Source organism: Lutra lutra, chromosome 6 (genome assembly GCF_902655055.1).
Source record: "Lutra lutra chromosome 6, mLutLut1.2, whole genome shotgun sequence".
Lineage (NCBI taxonomy): Eukaryota > Metazoa > Chordata > Mammalia > Carnivora > Mustelidae > Lutra > Lutra lutra.
The window spans coordinates 112241509-112261646 of NC_062283.1; the positions used below are offsets into that span (position 1 = coordinate 112241509).

A 20138-nucleotide genomic window follows, 5' to 3' on the forward strand; every position below is an offset into this window, starting at 1 on the left:
TCATTGGCACTGGCATTGGGGAACCTGCCATGATATCTAGTGTTGTGGAAAGGGCTAGTCTTTCACTTCCTCTTCCCATAGCCTAGGATCCAGTCAAAACGGGGATGACTTGTCCCACAAACCCTATACTCTGCAACACCAAACTTTCCTGCCTTTCTCACATCTTTGCTCAGGCCGAACTTTTCATCTTCAATGTCACTATCTAATGACAACTGTCTGTGTTTATGGAAATATTCTATGGGTCTGCACTATCCAATACAACAGCCACTAGCCACATGTGGCTATCGAACAGAGCACTTGAAACATGGCCAGTGCAGTAGCAAGAACTGCACTTTTAATTTTACTTTAAATTTAAGTAGCTACATGGCTAGTGGCTACCATATTGGACAGCACAGATCTAGAATGTATTTTTCTTTTTCTGTCCTTTTTTTTTTTTTTTTTTTTAAAGAGAGGTGGGGAGAGAGAGCAGGGATGGGGGATGAGGGAGTGGGGAGGAGCAGAGAATGAGAGAAAATCTCCAGCAGACTCCCTGCTGAGCGCAGAGCCTGATGCAGGGCTCCATCTCAACACCCTGAGCTCATGATCTGAGCTGAAATGAAAAGTTGGGTAGCATGTACTTTTTCAACATGTATGTCTAGCATGTACATCTTCTAGAAATCTCCAGTCTTCAAGGGGTACCTCAGGGGCCGTTTTCTCCACAAGATCCTCTCTTCCCAGTGGAAATCGTTCTTTCCCCAGAACTCCCACTACACTTTGAACCACTACAGTAGCGCTTAACACTTTTTACTTTGTAGGTATTTGTATACCCTGTTCTCTACCAGTCCCCTTTCCCACAGCTGGACTATCTCCTATTCTCGATCCAGACATCTGGTGCCGGGATGCTTTAAGATGTTAGTGCGTGGATCTATAGTAGCAGCAAAGCAATCAACATCACCAATAAACAATTGTCAATAAACAATTGCTGTGCAGTGAACAATCAGCCTTGACTAAAGAAAAGATTCAGGCCATGGCCTCAGCTTCTGGGAGATCATTTCTAAGCCCTTAGAGGAGGCTCTAATAGGAGGGTCTTTGTTTAGCTGGAAGCCTGGGGCCATACCAGATAGTCTATACAGATGATGTGATTTATGGTGGAGGCCTTAGGCTAAGAGTTGTCAGCTCAGCCTCTGGAAGGGCTGGAAACTAAGGCGAGCCAGGCAAGCAGTTAGATGGACCCACGTCCATACCTTGCTGATGTGGGTATGTTCCCCGGTCGGCAGTACTTAGTGCATATTGTCACACATCACAGCTGGGAGAAAGCAGCACTGACTGCACAGCTGTACTGGATAAGAGTTGAAGTTTAAGTTCTCTACCTGGTTTCTCCCATACCCTGCCGTAAAGGCTGCTTTCCTTTGCTGATTTTAATCTGCATCCTTTCACCACGTTAAACCATAACCTGAGTTTAATGGCTTTTCTGAGTTCTGAGAGTCCTCCCAGTTAATTATTAAAACCTGAGAGTGGTCTTGGGACCTTCCCAAACTGGCCACTGCTGAGATAACTTGTGCCACGCTGTTGCCTAGAGCCCGTCCTCCTGAGAGTTGATCTCCTCAAACCCCTGCCCCAATCACACCAGCTCTGGGCTGGTGGGCTGCAGGCCACAGTTCAGATCAGGGCTGGTAGCCAGAGAGGGGAGTCTGGCCCTCCACATGGGCGATGGAGTGGTGAAGCAAGGAGGTGTCTGGGACCAGGATCGCACAAGGTTTGGGGGTGTAGGGGTACTGCTGAGAGCAAAGAGTGGAAAAACTGGGATGCATAGGGCAACTGGGTGGCAGTTGTGGTGAGCCGGGAGAGGATCAGGCATCTACGGGCCCCTGTCTTAAAACTTCGGGAGGCTCTGGTACCCACCTGTGCTCTAATCCTCAGGAACTAAAAAATCCCTGCCCCCTGGGAGGCAGGAGCTGTGGAGCAGACTGCATGGGCCAGAGCTCACCTGACCTAAGGCAGGGTTATCCTCTCTTTTGCTGCACCATTCGTACACTCGTGACCGAAGAACCAGACATCCAGACCCTGAGCAGGAAGGTGGAAGGGGCAGTAGGTAAGAGGGAAAGAGCAGAACAACTTCTTTTATTAAGCAAGACCTCTGAGCTGGACACCAGAACAGCCCTCTGATTCCAAGTGTTCCAAATGCTATAACGCAAACCGAAGGCCCCCTTCTCAAAATCATGTTCTTTATCTTTCCATAAATACTACCAATTGGGGGTTCACTTGAGTTAACTAGCAAACACCTAAATTAGGGTTAAGAGAAATGGTCATTCACGACTTACAGTAGATTCAATTAATCAGATTGCTTCCCTAATCTGAGTTTAGCTACATTAGAGGAAAGTCACTACCTTGTGGAAGGGAGAAACCATTTGAGGGTGTGGGGCATTTCTGGTTAGAGAGTTCCGGGGGTGGGGAGCAGGGCTCGGACACAGGGACCATTAAGGACATCTATCTGCTGGGGGAGAAGCTCGGAAAGAGGTAGGATGGCATACAGAACACATTTCAACAGCAGACCCAGGCTCCTTCCTCCCCAAGACGAAGTTCTGTTATCACCAATTCTCAAGTCCCTGGCCCTCTCCCCAGCACTGGACTTGTCTTACGTGGAGATTTCAGGAAAGAAGGAGTAAGTGGGCTTCAAAAGGATCTCCTAAGAGACTGGAGGTGCTTTTCTAGACAGACCTAGGGAGTAAAAGCACCAGCAAACAGAATGGATCTGTGGGATCAGTGGGGGTTGAGGGAGAGAGAAGGGTGGAAGTACCCTCTGCCATACACAGAATGAGTGCAGGCTTAGAGAACTTCTCTAAGAAAAGAGACTTCTATTTGTTCATTTCCACAGGACCTGGCACAGGGTGGGTACTCAATATTTAATGAGTGGTTGAATGGATTGAAAAATCACGAGAGTTGCCAGACTCACCCAGGTCTCATTTCCTGTCTGGGACCTGAGCATGTTTTCCTTCCTAGGTAGGCACTTAATCTAGTGGTATGGGTTTACAGTTTTTTAAAATTTCCTCTTTTGAATCCTATTTCTCATCTCCTATCCAGAAAACCTCTAAGTTTGCCCTTTATTCTTCCTTGTCCCTTCACAACTGAATTGTAGGCTTCATTAGGGTCTCAGAATATCTAGGAGGCATTTGAGTCATTTTATAGGGGTGGGCGCTCTTATGAACCTGTTTACACACAAGAACAGAAGAAGTCCCAGAGAGGTATGAATTAGGACACAGAACACAGCATTAATGAGGAGCGAACCCACGAGGTCAGGGGAAGGGCAGCTGGAGGCCCCTCAGGAAGGGGGCGCTGCCGTGGTGCCTAGGAGCTACGGCTCCATCTGCTGAGGGGAGCATGGTCAGCAGGTCCATTGCAGACGGCTGGCCAGGCCCTGTAGATATCTATGTCCTTTTCCAGGCAGGGCCTCGGGGCCTCTAGGAAAACACTGACCAATAAATTAAGTTGAAAAATATGTAGGAGGCAGGAAATATCAGTCTGGAGTATTTGTCAATGGCGTGCGTGTTCTGGAAGATGCGAAGACCCACGTGGCCCTTCAGAAACCCCTTCTTCCTGGAGGAGTTGGATTCATTGCTCAGAGCCAGGTGGACCACTATTTTGTCTTGTCTTTCTTCTTCTGTCAGAATATGGCTTCTCGGGTACCCGGCAAGGCTGTTGGCCTCAGACTCACTGTAGCTTCCGTCCAGCATCATGGTTCTTGAGGGAAGCATTCCAGACATGCACGGGAACTGCGGGCAAGAAACACAAGGAAGGTGTCAGTCATGGTTAGGCCTTGTGGAGGGGCTGAGGCAGTGGCCTGGGCCCAGATCGAAGCCCTTTGGCTACTCAGAACCATAGAAAGGCAGAACTAGAAGGATCTCCAGAGATCACTCAGTCCAATGATTCTCTGCATATTAGAATCGCCAGGGAGCTCTTTAAAATGGCCACATTGAGACTTCACTCTCAGCTAATCAATTGGAAGTTCCCCAGGTGATTCTGCCATTCAGTTGAGGGCCCAGAATGACTGACTTAGTCTAAATGCCCTCAATTGCAGAAGCAAAAACTAAGACCCAGTGAGGCTATACAATTCTCCTGAGATTACACAGCTGGTGTCAGAGTCAGGAATTTAAACCCATGCCTTCTGGGGCACCTGGATGGATCAGTCAGTTGAGCCTCTAACTTGATTTCGGCTCAGGTCATGATCTCAGGGTCGCTGGATTGAGCCCCACATCAGGGTCCACACTCAGCTCAGAGTCTGCTTGAGATTCTTCCTCTTCCTCTCCCTCGGCTCCTTCCCTGCTCGCTCGCTCTTTCTGTCTCTCAAATAAATAAATAAAATCTTTTAAAAATATATTTTAAGGGGCGCCTGGGTGGCTCAGTGGGTTAAGCCTCTGCCTTCAGCTTGGGTCGTGATCTCGGGGTCCTGGGGTCGAGCCCCACATCGGGCTCTCTGCTGAACGGGGAGTCTGCTTCCCTCTCTCTCTCTGCCTGCCTCTCTGCCTACTTGTGATCTCTCTTTAAAAAAAAAAAAATATATATATATATATATATATATATATACATATATATATTATTATTTTTTTTAAATAAGAAACCCATACATTCTGATTCCAGTTGTGGGTCTCCACGTCTTTGTGCATGAATCAAAAGATGACTAGGGAGGAGAGTGTCCTCATTCTAAAGAGTTACAGTCAAGCATTAAAGTTCCCAGTGCCAGCAATGCATTTCTAAATGGTTCAACTGCACGGACAAAAATACATTTATATGGAGAAAGAGCTCACAGAAAAAATGGCAAAACGGTAACAAGTGTTGAGTATAAGTGCAGAGTCTATGGACGTGCCTGCTTCTGCAAGTATGAAAATGTTTCTAAAGGGCACCTGGGTGGCTCAGTGGGTTAAAGCCTCTGCCTTCAGCTCAGGTCATGATCCCAGGGTCCTGGGATCAAGCCCCGAATCGGGCTCTCTACTCTGCAGGGAGCCTGCTTCCCCCCACTCTCTCTCTCTGCCTGCCTCTCTGCCTACGTGTGATCTCTGTCTGTCAAATAAATAAATAAAATCTTTAAAAAAATGTTTCTAAGAAATTATGAGTTGGGAGGAAGGAAATGGTTTCCCTTCCCCTCACAATCTGAGTCAGCAAAGAGTGGGCTTCCAGCTGGCACCAGCTTACAATTCATGGGCCCATACTTGTCAGGTGAAGGCTTGCTATTTTTCCAACAGCTCTAGATGGGAAAGTTCATTGGCTTATAAATCAAAATTTGTGTTTAAATATAATCCAAAAGTGCTTGACAATGACCAATGTGCAGATTCTTGAAAATTTGAATGAATATTCAAATGCTAAAGTGAAAAAGGTTTGAATAGAATTTATTAAACAAATTCTTAAACAGTCTAGCCTATTTGGAGACGATGTAGAAATATTTAGAATATATGTAGAATATTTAGAAATATATATAGGTTTACTATAATATATTTAGGTATAATGTGGGCATTGAAAAACTGATTTTGGAAAGGTAACACATCCTCTTTTCCGAAAATTTAAAGCTCCCTTATGTTAAGGAGCTACCACCCACCTAGATGTGCATAAATGTGGGATTTTCATGTCCCCTGACTTTTGTAACTTATAGCTAAACACCCATTTTGATTAGAGCAATGGTGACCAATGATTTGGTAACAAGTTGGCATTTTATTTCTTGCTGTGAAGAAGAAGAGTCTGAATATGAATGGAACGGACTTTCCCTCCCTGTATCAAAGGCCCACACGCACTGCCCAAATTCCCCATTTGTATTCTCTCGCATAACTACCATAGGTTAATATAGGATAGTGCAGTATGGTATAGGTAGCATAGTATTTCCAAAGATTCTAAAGGCTAAAATTGTATGTGCCTGAGTTTTCACTGAGTCAGAGTACAGATAAATACAGGGGTTCTTAATTCTAGAACTCTCTCCTTGTCTGGTCATAGGATCTGCAGGTACCTTCCCTAAGCATGTCCAATAGTAATAGTGATACCTTATGTCTGTCCAGAACCCCACAGTTCCAGGACAACTTTTGCATACATTACCTCCTGTGACCCTTACAACAACCCTGGGAGGAAGGTGAGCTGAGAGTTCCTCTCTACTTTTTTTTTTTTAATTTTATTTATTTATTTGACAGAGAGAGATCACAAGTAGGCAGAGAGGCAGGCAGAGAGAGAGGAGGAAGCAGGCTCCCTGCCGAGCAAAGAGCCCGATGTGGGGCTTAATTCCAGGACCCTGGGATCACGACCTGAGCCGAAGGCAGAGGCTTCAACCCACTGAGCCACCCAGGCGCCCCCCACTGAGCCACCCAAGTGCCCCCCTCTCTACCTTTTTTACAGATGAGGAAACAGAGGCCCAGCGGAAGCGGCAGAGTTGGACCTGAGAACCCAAGTCTTCCTATCCCTAGTCTTGGTCTGAAGACTTTTTGCCTTGTGGGATCCTTAGTGGTAGAAGCTAGATAGTCTAACAGAGATCCTCCCCTATTTTGCACAAACATGCCCTGCTCTACACATCCCCCTCCGCCCCCGCCACTCTCGTGGAACCAGCCTGGGCCCCCGCAGGAGGTGAATGAAGCTTGTCTCGCCTTCTCACGCAGCTTGCGCTCCTTGCGCTCCTGCACCGTGGTCAGGTAGTTGACGGCTGCGTACTCCAGCACCGACAGGAACACGAACACGAAGCTGACCCACAGGTAGATGTCCACCGCCTTGATGTAGGAGACGCGGGGCATGGAGGCGTTCACGCCCGTGATGATGGTGGACATGGTCAGCACGGTGGTGATACCTGCGACAGGCTGCGTTAGGTCAGCTGCTGACGAGGGTACACACTGTCCCCCACCATGTGTCACGCAGTCACCATTTTACATCCTCCCTGTCTAAAACCCAGCAAGAAATCCCCCAGGGCATGGAAACATCCAGGCTGCAGATCTGCTCCACTAGGGGCAGGCGGCTCCCCTCCTGGCCTGCTCCAGGCTGCTGGTCTCCTTTGCCTGTCAGCCCCCTCGGGGCCTGGGTGTTGGTGGTGTGGCTGATCGGATGAGCAGTGCTTGGCAAAGGACCCCGTCAGACGTGGAATGCGAAACAGTGACTGAAGGACACCTCTGAAGGAAACTGCCCACACCACAGGGAATGACCTCATTCCCTCTCTGAGCCATATTTATTCAGTCTCTAAAGACTGTGGAAATTCCTGGAGTCCTGTCATGCTAGCTGCTTCATTGTGCCTTGCTCGGTTAAATCCTCACATTTCTCGGAGCCCAGGCTGATTTCCTCCAAGTTGACAATGACAAGCTATTACCGTTCCCTCTGGAATTTTGGGTCTGTGAGGACTAAAACCACAACTCCAGGGAGTACAGCCCTCTCCCTCCCCCAAATCCCCTAACCCCGCCCTACCTTTAGACTCTCAGTCTGTCCAACCAAGGCCAACAAACACAATTTTGTAAATACAAAATTAGGTTTTGGCATTTGCAGAATTATCTTATTTATCGAAGTCCTGGGCCCTGAGACTGCTGGTGGGGGAAGTCCATCCCCCAAACAGGCTTGATTTTTCTGAAGTCACTGGAGCAAAGCTGACATAGTTTTAGCTCCTTGTGGTTTTCATGAAGGAGTCTAGGAAACGGAGAGCAGCATGCAAATGGTGAAGGCGGCAGGCAGGAGGAACGTTTGCTCCTTCTGGCTCTGGCAGCCCATCAGTTAAGAACTCTGAATGATGATTTTACCTTTTCTCTTTATAGTGACCAGCTAAAGAAAGAAACCACCCTCCCACACCCCAGCACATGCTTTTACCCAGAGAAACTCTGGCGGGCACAGCTCTGCGGTCGATCCAGAAGGACACCCAGGACAGCATGACCATCAGGGTGGCAGGGAAATAGGTCTGGAGCAAGAAGAAGAAGATGTGGCGTCGCAACGTGAAGTTAATGTACAGACGGTTGTACCAGCCTGGGGGACACAGGAAGAAGCCAGTGAGGTTCAGTTCGAGAGGCAAGAACAAACTGTTCCCTAGGAGATCCCCCCGCCCCCGCCGTTGCTCTGATCTTCAGGAGAAAGTTAATGATCCATTGACTTACTCTACTACATCTCCTCTCTAAAACCTAAGCCCTCTCTCCTATCAATAAGGATCTTGCCACTACCTAATGCGTGTTCTGTTTTATTCAACATTACCTAACCTCTCTTCTCTTCCCCTAACATTTTGGGGGAAGGTAGAGAGAGAGCTAGGGTTAGTTGCTTATTTCGTATTTGTTATTTTCCACCCACAACCGTATTTCCTGAGGATTCACTACTCAGTAGGCTAAGAAGCGGGACTGGTTCCATTTTGTTGAAGCCAATACCACTGGGGCAGGAGCCGGCAGAGCTGCCGTATGACTGTCCCCTTTGTCATATGTTGGGTCAGCTCAGCCTGTCTCCACATGCGTCACCAGATGGATGGTTGTCAACAAGGACTAAAACGGCAAGGCGTCCAATGAGCCACAGGATCGATACCCAACCACTGACCAAAGATGGTGTCAAGGGCAGTACAAATGTCAAAATTAGACTACGGCTGTGTGCACACACCCACCCCTCTCTAGCTCAGCGCAGCCTGGGATAATGACTCGGGCTGCCCCCCAGAAAAACGCTGCTGAGGGAACAAAGTCTACCTGACTGTCATGGTAGGGGAGGTGAGTCAGGTGAGGGGAGGGTTGGATCCCTAGTGAAAGGCTGGAACGATAGGCTGGGTCCAGACAAGCTTGACACACAGTTACTCTGTAGGTCCCTCGGTGGTTTGAATGAGGTAGGGGCTTTTAGTGGAGTGGGAAAAGAGACAGTGATCTGCAGATATGACAGAAACTCCTAATCATTCATTCATCCCACCACCTTTGCCCTGTCATCTCAGCATTATTTTCCCTACTTAAATTGGCACCCATGAAGCAAATCATATTGTTCCTTAGGTTTTTACAGGGTCTTTCTGGAAAGGCTGAGAGTTGTCTTCATTCTGTTAAGGACTATTCCACTATCCTTTCCTTGTAAGAAAACCAGGGAGAGTTGCCTTGGAAACAGTAAGAGGGAACCAAGAGCTTTAAAAATGTACACTCTGTGTTCCAAACAGAGCACTCTGTGGTGAGATCGCAGCCCCTGGTGGTTGGGGCGGCGGGCGGGGATGATAAAGCTCCTTGTTGGTACATAGTAAATAATGGGAGAGGAAGATGCATTTTAATCTGGACTCCAGAAAGGAGCAGGGACAAGATAAACAAACAAGCCAGCTTCTCTTTCAATACAGAAAACATCTAAGAGGAGAGCACAGAGTGACTAAGGCAGATTGGCCACCTGCTGGCTGTGCGACTTCAATAAGCAACTTAATCCTTCTGAGTCTCAGTTTTCTCACCTATAAATCAGGCATAATAATAACTACATCATAGGTTTGTTGGGTAGAAATTATTAATTCATATAAAGCGCTCAAAACAGTGACACATAGTAAAAAGTTATAGAAGACATTCTTAAGAATGGTTTTAGAAAGAGAGTAGGTTTGAACTTGCCAAGAAGAGATGAGAAAAGAAGACTGCGTGACAATAGGCACCAGCAGAGAAGGGAAGAGAGGGACGAGGATGAGCCCTGTGGGCATAAAGTGAAGCCGGATTTCGTGGTTCGGAGACTCACACCACCTTGACTGAGGCTCGATCTTTTTCAGGGTTTGATGTTGGGGGCACAGGGGTGTGCGTGGGGGGCAGGGGAACGGGGAGATAGAAGGCAGCCGTGCAGGGGCAAAAAAGCTCCGCATGGAAGGGCCTGGGCTTCTCGGCATGCGGACAAGGGGGAATGAAGTGAGACTCCTTAGAGTCCTGTAGCTACTGCAGGGTTGTCACGGGGTAAACTGTGTCCCTTAGATGTGTTGAAGTCCTAACTCCCACTTTCTGTGAATGTGACCTTATTCAGAAATAAGGTCTTTTCCCATGGAGCCAAGATGAGATGAGGGCATATTGGGTTAGGGTGGGCCATAATCCAATGACTGACTGGTAGCCTTACAGAGGAGGGAAATTCCGTGACACAGACACACAGGAACGACAGCATGTGAAGACACAGAGAGGGACACAGGGAGAATGCCACGTGACGACAGAGGCAGGCATTAGAGCAACACAGCACCACCAGAACCTAGTGAGAGACAAGGAAGGGTTCCTTCCTACAGCCTAAGTGGGAGCGTGGTCTGCAGCTTCCTGGCCTCCAGAACTGTGGGCAAATACGTTCCTATTGCTTCAGGCCCCCACTTTGTGTTTATTATGATGGACCTTGGAAACGACGGTGGGACTAGACAACTGACAAGGGCATCTTCTCAAAACTTCAAACACGGCCCAGGGTCCAAGATGAGTTACACTAAACACTAAAAATAAATCTATAGGGGCTCCTGGGTGGCTCAGTCGGTGAAGCGTCCGACTCTTGATTTCAGCTCAAGTCACGATCCCAGGGTCGTGAGATGGAACCCTGCATGGGGCTCCGTGCTCAGCGGGGAGTCTGCTTGGGATGCTCTCTCTCCCTCTCCCTCTGCCTCTCCCCCCACTAAAGTTAAGTAAGCAAGTAAATAAATAAATAAGTTGATAGATCTAAAAATAGGTAAGATACATTTCCTCAGAAAGCTATCATCCTTGTCATTAAGTCAAACAAGTCAGACTACAGAGTAGCAGGTAAAACAGGACCCCACTTCTGTACAATTACATCATTAAAATCAAAGTGTTCACAAGGATGTGTGCTGAATTGGGAGGAGTGGCTGCCTCTGGCCATGGGATTTCAGAGGAGAGCAACTTTTAAAATTTCTGCTTATCAATGTTTCTGCTTGTGTTTTGCAGAATTACGCATTACTTAGGAATACACATTCATTTTCATTGGCATGGGACAGTTCAAGGCTGGAGGATTCTTTTTTATTTAAAGATTTTATTTATTTATTTGACAGAGAGAGACACAGCAAGAGAGGGAACACAAGCAGGAGTGGGAGATGGAGAAGCAGGCTCCTCGCTGAGCAGGGAACCCGATGCGGGGACCCAGGATGATGACCTGAGCTGTAGGTAGATGCTAACAACTGAGGCCACCCAGGCGCCCCTAGGCTGGAGGGTTCTAATTTTCTTCCACATTTGGATCAGACCATGGCAAACGTTAGCTACCAGTGCTGCTGTAGAAGGCCAGTCTGGAAGTGGTGTGAAATTTCTGAATCAGAAACTGGGACAGGGAGATCTTCTCATCAGTTTTCAGGGATTCATCCCCATTCTTCCAATACAGCATTAGATCTTCATCTGTATACGCATCTTTGGGGAGAGGAAAATAAGTTAATTCGACTCCTTTGCTTTGGAAGTGGCTGAAGCCACGGGGAAATCCTACACCAGCCTTGGAGTAAACAGCCCTTAACATTGGCAGGCAGTACTCAGTCTCACGGTTACAAAAATGGCACAAAGACTGGAGCAGGAACGAGGCGGAGATTTGTCTTCAGGAACACTGGTACTTACAGCTTTCCAGCTCCAAAGAGCAGGTCTGGGAGTCCAGGGGAAAGTGGCTGAAGTCCATGTTGCACATGGCAGTGACCGTAATCCTAGGCAACCCAAACAAGCATGTTGGCTCCTGCAGTGAGTTCTTGGCTCATATGCCTGCCCAGAGCGAGAAGAACACCGACACAACCAAGAGCGGCTGCCTTCTCACAGCTGCTTCAGAAGCTTGGAAACCCCAGTCTCTGCATGGCAAGACCCTAAGTTTTAGAGTCCCGTCTTCCACAGGATGTGTTATCAGCGCTCTACTGCGTCCCCCAGCCACTGAGAGTGTTGGCTGTCGGGGCACACACCTGTACCTTCTCTGCGTGTGGCCCTCAGCCCGTGGGCTGCCTCCCCCAGTGTTGCCTGGGAGGTTATCACCCCCCACCCACCACACCAAGGCTATTAGCATCAGGTTCTGGTGAACCCTATCAGCAGGCCAAGATGTAGAATAAGCCTGCATCATCTCATGTTAGCCTGGAAGCTGGCTGCAACAGCACTCAGTCAACAGCTGCTCTTGTCGCCTTTTTAAATCTTTATTACCAATAAAGTAGAATTATAGGCTGTCATGGCTGGAAGGTGCCTAGAAGGTCATTGGCTCCCTCAACTCACTCAGGCCTACCTAGTCTCCTAACCCGAGCTTAAGCGCCCCAGTGACAGGGAAGTTGCTTGCTACTAGGGCGACCGTTTCATCCTCAGAGAGTTCTAACCGACATCAGGAGGCTCATACCGTAGAGACACAGGCCCAACCATGGTGAACAACTCTTCGCGGCCAACCAGGCTGACCATACGTATGAGCATGGTACTGGACCAAGAGCCCAGGGACCATGGTCATTGACTCTTCAAGGCCAACCAGGCCAACCAAACGTATGAGCATGGCACCAGCCAAGAGCCCGGGGACCATGGTGACCGACACTTCACGACCAACCAGGCTGACATACGTATGAGCATGGCGCTGGACCAAGAGCCCAGAGACCATTACCTCATGCTGTACAGCACATGCCCATCTGGAAACACCCGTAGCATGATGTTGTCCGTGGTGGTGTCGTGGATAAACGACCGTTTGGAGTGAACGAAGAAGACGTCAGGGACCCAGATCTTCTTTACCAGCCGGCCATCGAAGGTCATGCTCTTGTTGCTAGTGCTGGGAAAGGCCAGCCTCTCGTCCTTCCAGTAATGCCGCAAGTACAGGGTCATGGTGAAGTCCTGCGGAGCCGGAGGTGACACCAGACAGATGTATTTAGCAAGCTGCCTTTCTTACAACCCATCGTCATCAACCAAAGCAACGCACACCAGAGGCTCAGCCGCCGGACGGTGGCTGCCTGCCTCTGTGGTGCCACTAGGGTGGGCAAGAGAAGGACTCATTGTTGTGCAGGCAGGAGGTGGGGTGGGAGCCCAGTACAGAAAGCAGCCCTCCCTCAGGGGCTACGAGTGAAACCTGCAGCTGTGAACCTGCCATGGGAACCACAGAAAGAGATTGCCCCGGCATCCTGCTCTCTCTCCCCAGACTTGCGCACACAGGGCTCCTTTCCTATTAGCTAAGCTTTCAGTGTCACGTGAATGGGCACTGGGAGAAGCCCTCACAGCCCAGTGTCCCGTTTAAGAGAGTTTTGTGTGTTGGTCTTGAAGAATCTTTGAAGGCAGAATTGTGTTCTGCGTGCCATTGAGTCCCCAGGTCCTAACTCGGTGCCTGACAAGGCACACAGTAGGTGCTCAATAAATATTTGCAGGATGGAAAAATAGGGGGAGTCAATTGACCCCCCCAAAAAATGGGGGGTCAATGAATGGATGAAGGCTTGGGCAGCTGCGTATCTGCTATAATTTTAGCCTGAAAACTCATTCTGTTAAATGGTGTCTCCTCGCCTGCATCGATGAGGCCTTGAACCAAGAGGCTGGCCCCTTGTCACAGCCAGTAGACATGAGTGCTAAGGTGCAAGTGTAAGTAAGGAAGTGCTCCCAAACACCTTCTTCTGGAGCGGAGGCGTTAGGACGCCTGCTGGTGGTGCTGGTCTCAGAACCTAGGGCCCACTTCTGCTTTACTGGCGCACCTCTACCCCTCCTGGCTGTCCTGCAGTGTCACCAGTGGGCGGGAGCACCCCCACCCTCCCAACCCTCCGCCCCCACCCCTTCCTCACTTTGTGCTACGATGTTTTAGTTTGTGCTTCTAGAACTCCTGTTTCTTCTGCCTCCGGGGCTCTTTCCCTGCTCTCCCTGTGGCCCTCTCCACGCTGTCTCCTTATCTGTCCTTCGCATCTCAACTGAAACAAGGCTTCTTCAAAGCCTTCCCTGACTGCCTGATCTTCGCGGACCCTGGCAAGGACTGCGCAGGGGAGGCATGTTCAAGGCAGGCACTGGGCAGCAGTGAACGGCAGAGTTTCTGTCTGAGAACGTCCCCTCCCGGGCTCCTCCAAGTGAGGTTCATCTGACTGGTCCCATCACATGAGAGCTGTGTCCAAAATGTAAGGGCTGGGCCTCACCCCGGAGACTGATTCAGGAAGTCTCCGGTGGGGCGCAGAAATCTGCATTTAACCAACTTCCCAAGTTACTTTGACCCATATCATTGAGAACCCCTGTTCTAGTTTCACAGTACCTGATCCAACTTCCAGTCCCCAAGTCTATCCTCTGCAGCCCTGGCTCTGCCCACCCAGACACAGCCTTCCTGCCCCCCTCCACAACTGCCCTGGCCACAGGCACTCTCAGAACCTTAACCTCAGAAGCCGCCCTGAGGCTGCCCCGCCAGCCGAGGGCGCTGCGTACCATGTCCACCTCCGAGATGCTGTCCAGGCTCTCCACCTGCACGTCCACGCCCACCGGGATAGCGGGACCTGCAGAAGAGCAAAGCCAACTGGTGAAGGGCCCATTCTATCTACCACTGGGTCAGCAACCCCAGCCCCCTCCTCCTGGGGAAGAGACTGACTGGGGCAGAGTGAAGCAGTAGTCCAAATTCTATGAGGGTTTTCTTGCTATTTCCTGACATGTTGGGTTCCTGAACTTTCTTCCTGAGGTTGGAGACACCATCTGCCTTATGTGTCTTTCCTGGATCAACGTGAATGTTTAATCCATGTTTGTTGCATGAATCGATGAGCTGGGTTACTACTTCCTACATCCCCACACTATCTCTGTAGGGTAGAGAGAATAATGCTCTAGTGTTTCAGTAGGGAACCTGGCCCACTGTCCTGCCTCCTGTGACATCTATAAAGGACAGATGAGCCCTAAGAGCCTCGGACCTGGGCCTGGAACACCTGCATGTCCGGGGCTGGGTTCATTCGGTCACTCAAACTATACCTCCCGAATACCTAACAGATAACTGGAATCCTGCCTTCTAGAAGCCTTCCGTCTGGTGTGAGAGAAGATCTCTGTGCAGTTGGATCACAGCCAAAGACAATACTGTACAAGAATTTTAAATCCTTTCAGGACATGTCAGAAGAGGAGTAGGAGAGTACATAGCACAAGAGCTTGACACTCAATTCCGCCTAGCCTGTGGCAAAATGTCCAAAACTGTGTTTAGCTGTGGATTTAGCTCTGGCATCCTGTTGTATTTCTTGGGCTGGATGATGGTTACATTCATTTTGTGATAACTTAATGGGCTCTCCACTTACAACTTGTATACTTTCTGTGTGTATGTTATACTTCTATAAATTGTTTTTTAGATTTTTTAAAAAGATTTTATTTATTTATTTGACAGAGAGCGCAAGTAGGGAGAGCAGCAGACAGAGGGAGAGAGAGAAGCAGGCTCTCCACTGAGCAGGGACCCCGATGTGGGGCTCTATCCCAGGACCCTGGGATCATGACCCAAGCTGAAGGCAGAGGCTTAACCCACTGAGCCACCCTGGCCCCCCAGTTTTTTAGATTTTAATTTTTTTTAAAGCTAGAATGGGGAAAACGAAAAACCTGTGTTTTCGAGCATATTAACACATGCTATTATACTCAGAGACAAAAACTATATCTGAGAGAGTCAGATGGCAGCAGCGCTGGGTTCCTGGGGTGAAGGCATTGTCTAGAGGCCTTCTCCACTGCACCTTGACCTCTGAATCCCAGCCAGGGAGTGCGGGACCAGGCCATGCTGACCCACTGTGGTCTGAGCAGGGAGAACCTTAGCGTAGCCGAGGGAGTCTGGGTCTTAGGAATGAGAAGGTCTGGAACGCACTGAAACTTTGGTCATGGGCAGGGAAGGAGGATCAGGGACCTTAACATGGAGTAAGAACCAGAAGTCTCAGTCCTCAGTTCCAGCCCACACTGGGGGACCAGGGGTCCTCATGGAGGCAGCCCAGGACATTGGTGGGCTCACCGACTCCCCCCAAATCTCCCTGTATACCTGCTAGTACTTACAATCACACCATTAAAGATTTGTTTTTTTTTACTGAGTCCAACAGAATGGAAGGATTTTGTTGATTACCAGAGGGATGTAATGGCTATTTTCTGTGTTCTTAAACATCTAAGGAAATGAGTACAGTGCTTTTTTTGTTTTTCACTTTCCCCCTCTCAAATCAGGGTGTAAGCTGATCTTTTTATTTTCCCATGTTTTTCAACTGATGGTTTAGGTCAGAGCCCATGAGAAGTCCCTGTTCTAACAGCTGTGTTCTCTTCTTATTCTAGGCTGCGGGGTGCTTTGAAGGTGCCAGAAGTGGAATGTTCGGTGTGGAGAGGAGTCCCCCTCCTTGGGGCTGACTAGTCTGCCTTTCTCCCCCAGTGGGGCTTGCAACACGAGGGGGGTCTGCAGGCAGCCTGGTCAGGGTTCTCTCCTGGTACCCAGACCCTGCTCCCCTGTCCCGGGGCCACGTGCTCCCAGCACAGCGCTTGGGGAAGTGGGCTGGTTAATTTCCTCATCCTGTGGACCCTCTGTTAGCCAGAGATGTTACAATGGCCCAGAGTCCGAACCGCTAACTTTGGTAGCCCTGTATTTCACGGGGGTGTGCTGTGCATGATCCGCTCTGTTTTCCCTCCTTTCCTTTCTCTAAAGTGCCACGTGATCTGCCACATCCAGTTGTCCCAAGAGCCAAAGGGGAAAAAAAACAATACAACCATCACCTTCTTTGGACCTACCTCCCAGTGGCCTGGTTTTCAGATAATGGGCACAGTGTTTGAATAGGAGCTGGTTTTGGCAAAGGACGTGTTCAAGATAAACTATATCAGCTTGCTTCGAGTCTGAAACTGTGTCTCTCTGTTCTCAGGGCCTGGCCTGCTCTCCACAGCTCCAACTGCCCTTCTAAGAGAAATTTGATAACGCCTGTGAGGGTGGCGTCAGTGCTCTGGAGGTCCTGCCCATGTGGGAGGGCAGGTCAATTTCTCCGGAGACCTGGATTGGTGGAGGTAAGCAATCTGTGTGTTCTGGAGGCTCTAAAGCTGCCTTCTGGGGGACTCACACCTCAAGTTTGAACAGAACCTATGCCCTGTCCTCCTTGGCTGAGTGCAGCGGGGTTGACCTATGACCTTGACCTGCCCCACTGCCCAGGCTCTCCAGAACTCTTTATTCTGTGGCCTTTCCTAACCTGATTTTTGGGAGAAATTCTACCAAAGAACTGGTCTTTCTCCTTCTTCCCTAAACAATTTTACGTTTTGAGTAGGACTGGGTCCCCTAGGGTGTTAGAAAGAAAACAGTCTTTAACTAGACTAAGCAGGCATTCACGCCTTGGCCTCTTCACACCACTGTGGGTTTTTCTGCTGTGAGAGAGAGATCTGGTAAACCAAACAGAAGTCACTGGTGGGATTGCAGGCAGTATAGCCAATGAGGTGGCAAATTCAAGGCAACTTAAGGGAAATACATGTGTAGCCAAGGATTTTCTTGGTTCCTAGCCTTTCTGTCATTATTTCTCCTCACAGGGCCCTAAGAAGCACATATTAGGAATTTATCCATTTTTAAAATCAAGATATATGTCATTTCTTCCCCACTGACTCCAAGAATGAATGTGAAACAGAATTTTCAAACTAAAACAGAGAATAGGCCGACATGTGTCCTGCCCTAAATGAAGATGTTTTTCAAGCTGAAAAACAAAGGGAAAGATGGAAATGCAAGAATGAAAAAAAAAAACAAAAATGACAAACATATGCATAATTCTAAGTAACATTGGCTATACAAAACAATATTAATAGTGTATTGTGGGGATGAAAAAACCTAAACAGAAATATAAGCAAAAAGAACATTTAAATGAGGAGGGATATAAGCGGAGTGCAACTGTTATGAGATCTTTGTGTTGGTCTTATGAGAACAGTTAAAGTAGCTAATTAACACGCTAGTAATGATAAGCCAAGAGTTCATGTTGTTTTTCTGGGGAGCCATGGACAAATAGCAAGAATATGGTGTGTTCAGACTAAAATTGGAAAGCCTAAATAGGAAAAACAAAAGTAACCAATCCAAAAGAAAAGACGTAAGGAAAAAAAAAAGAACGACACCGAATTGGTTAGACAATAAAAAAGACAGAGTAGGATGACAGATTTAAAACCAACATGTAAATTATTCCTAAATATAAATGGACCAAATGTTCCATTAACAAACAATATTGTTCAATTGGTAATTCAGAAATGCTAAAGTTGTCAGACGGGATCAAGAAACAAACCAACTTTATGCCATTTGTAGAGATGCACTGAAAATATAAGATACAGGAAAGTTGAACATAAAAGGATGCAAATGATATCAATGCCAATACTAACCAAAAGAAAATGGATATAGTTGTATTATATCAAATAAAGTAGACAAAGAGAGATAAAGAGGCTCATTTCGTAGTAACAAATGACTCAATTCACCAATAAAATATAAATTTGTGTGCATTTACTGATATAAACTCAAAAGCAAAAATCAAAAGTGGACAGAATTGAAGGAGAAACAGGCAAATTTACATTCATAGTGGGAGATTTTAATCCTTCTTTCTCAGAATTTATAAAACAGGCCAAAAAATCCTAGTAAGAACATATAAGATGAATAATCAACAAACTTGACGTAACAGACATGTTTAGGACAATGAGTGCAAAAATTATATAATAAAAATTCATTTCAAGCCTTTGTTGAACATCTACAAAAAATTTACCATATACAGTGTTAAAGGGCCTTTTTGACAAACTTTAAAGGACTGGAATTGATATAACTATGAATTCAATAAACATTAGAGATAAGCATCAAAACTAAAACTAGAAAATCTCCGTACATTTGGAAATTCAGCAACGTACTTCTGGAAAAACTCATGGGTCAGTGAAGGCATCATATGAAAATTAGAAAATTCTAACAAAATGACTTAAAAAATAGTACACATCAAAATTCATGGAATGTAGGCCAAGCATTTCTTCTAGAGAAATTTATAACCTTAACCATCATCTCGGAAAGGAAGAAAAGCTTAAATTCAATTTACAAGGTAGGAAAAGAAAAACAAATTAAAGTAGATGGAAGGAAATAATAGAGATAAGTACAGAAAGCATTGATATAGAAAACAAACGTACAACTGAAAGGATAATTAAAGCCAGATATTGGTTCTTTGAAAAGACTGATAGAACCAATGGAACTCTAACAAGATTGATCTGGCAAAAAGGAAAGCAAAAATAACCACTATCAGGAATGAAAAAGCCATCACTTTATATGCTACAAACATAAAAAAATTAAAAGATGTTATTCTTTTTTTATTATTATTAATACATAATGTATTATTTGCCCCACAGATACAGGTCTGTGAATCATCAGGCTTACACAATTCACAGCACCATAGCACATACCCTCCCCAATGTCCATAACCCAGCCACACCATCCCTACCCCTCTACCCTCCAGCAACCCTCAGTTTTTTTCATGAAATTAAGAGTCTTTTATGGTTTGTCTCCCTCCCGATCCCATCTTGTTCCATTTTTTCCTTCCCGACTCCCCACAACCCCCTACCCTGCCTCCCAAATTCCTCGTATCAGAGAGATCATATGGTAATTGTTAAAAGATGTTATTCTGAACAACTTTTTGCCAATAACCTTTAAAATTTAGATGTCATGAACAAATTCCCAGAGATATACAACGTATCAGTCAACACTGATAAGAGGAGAAATACAAAAACCTGAAAAGTCCTATAACTATTTTTTTAATGTTGCTTTTTTATTTTAAAATTTTTAATTTAAAAAATCTTTAACTTAAATTTTCCCACAAAGAAAATGATAGGTCCAGATGTCTTCACCAGCAAATTCTAGCAAAGGTTTAGGTGGAAATAGTACCAGTCTTACATAAATTCTTCTAGAGAATATCAAAAGAATATTTTAAAAAATCAAAATACATGTCAAAAGATACCAAGTTATTTTATGAAGTTAGCCTAAGAACTGCACAAGAAAGCAAAATTACAGGTCAATCTCACTCATGAACATAGAATCAACAATCCTAAACAGAATATTAAGCTGGATCCCATCCAGCAATATGTTTTTTTAAAAAAAGGTAAATCACTTCTAAATCAGGTTTATTCCAGGAATGCAAGGTTGTTTTAACAATTGAAAAATCAATCAAGGACTTTCCCGTTGAGTAATTGCAAGCTAAGAAATTCACAGTAATATTTCTACTGAAAACTACAAAGCTAGACAAAATATAAAAATTTCTTTCTGGAAACTTTGAAGTTAACAAGTTAAACCTGGATTAGGATGTAAGAGAGAAACAGAGGCCCAAGGAGACGGGTCAAAATTGGATCTACTTTTCTTGGGAGAAT

At 46.6% G+C, this 20138-nt stretch overlaps 1 protein-coding gene across 1 annotated transcript in view; it reads right to left on the reverse strand.

Annotated features, from left to right (window-relative positions):
• Window positions 1-543: 543 nt before the first annotated feature.
• Window positions 544-20138, reverse strand: part of GABRR2 (gamma-aminobutyric acid type A receptor subunit rho2) — a 46554-nt gene continuing 26959 nt past the window's right edge. The window contains exons 3-9 of the mRNA XM_047735165.1: window positions 14241-14308; window positions 12466-12689; window positions 11466-11548; window positions 11127-11267; window positions 7789-7941; window positions 6594-6790; window positions 544-3749 (exon numbers count right to left, since the gene is read on the reverse strand). Coding sequence (XP_047591121.1) covers window positions 3438-3749; window positions 6594-6790; window positions 7789-7941; window positions 11127-11267; window positions 11466-11548; window positions 12466-12689; window positions 14241-14308 — 1178 coding nt within the window. The 3' untranslated portion in view covers window positions 544-3437. The remainder of the gene's footprint in view (window positions 3750-6593; window positions 6791-7788; window positions 7942-11126; window positions 11268-11465; window positions 11549-12465; window positions 12690-14240; window positions 14309-20138) is intronic.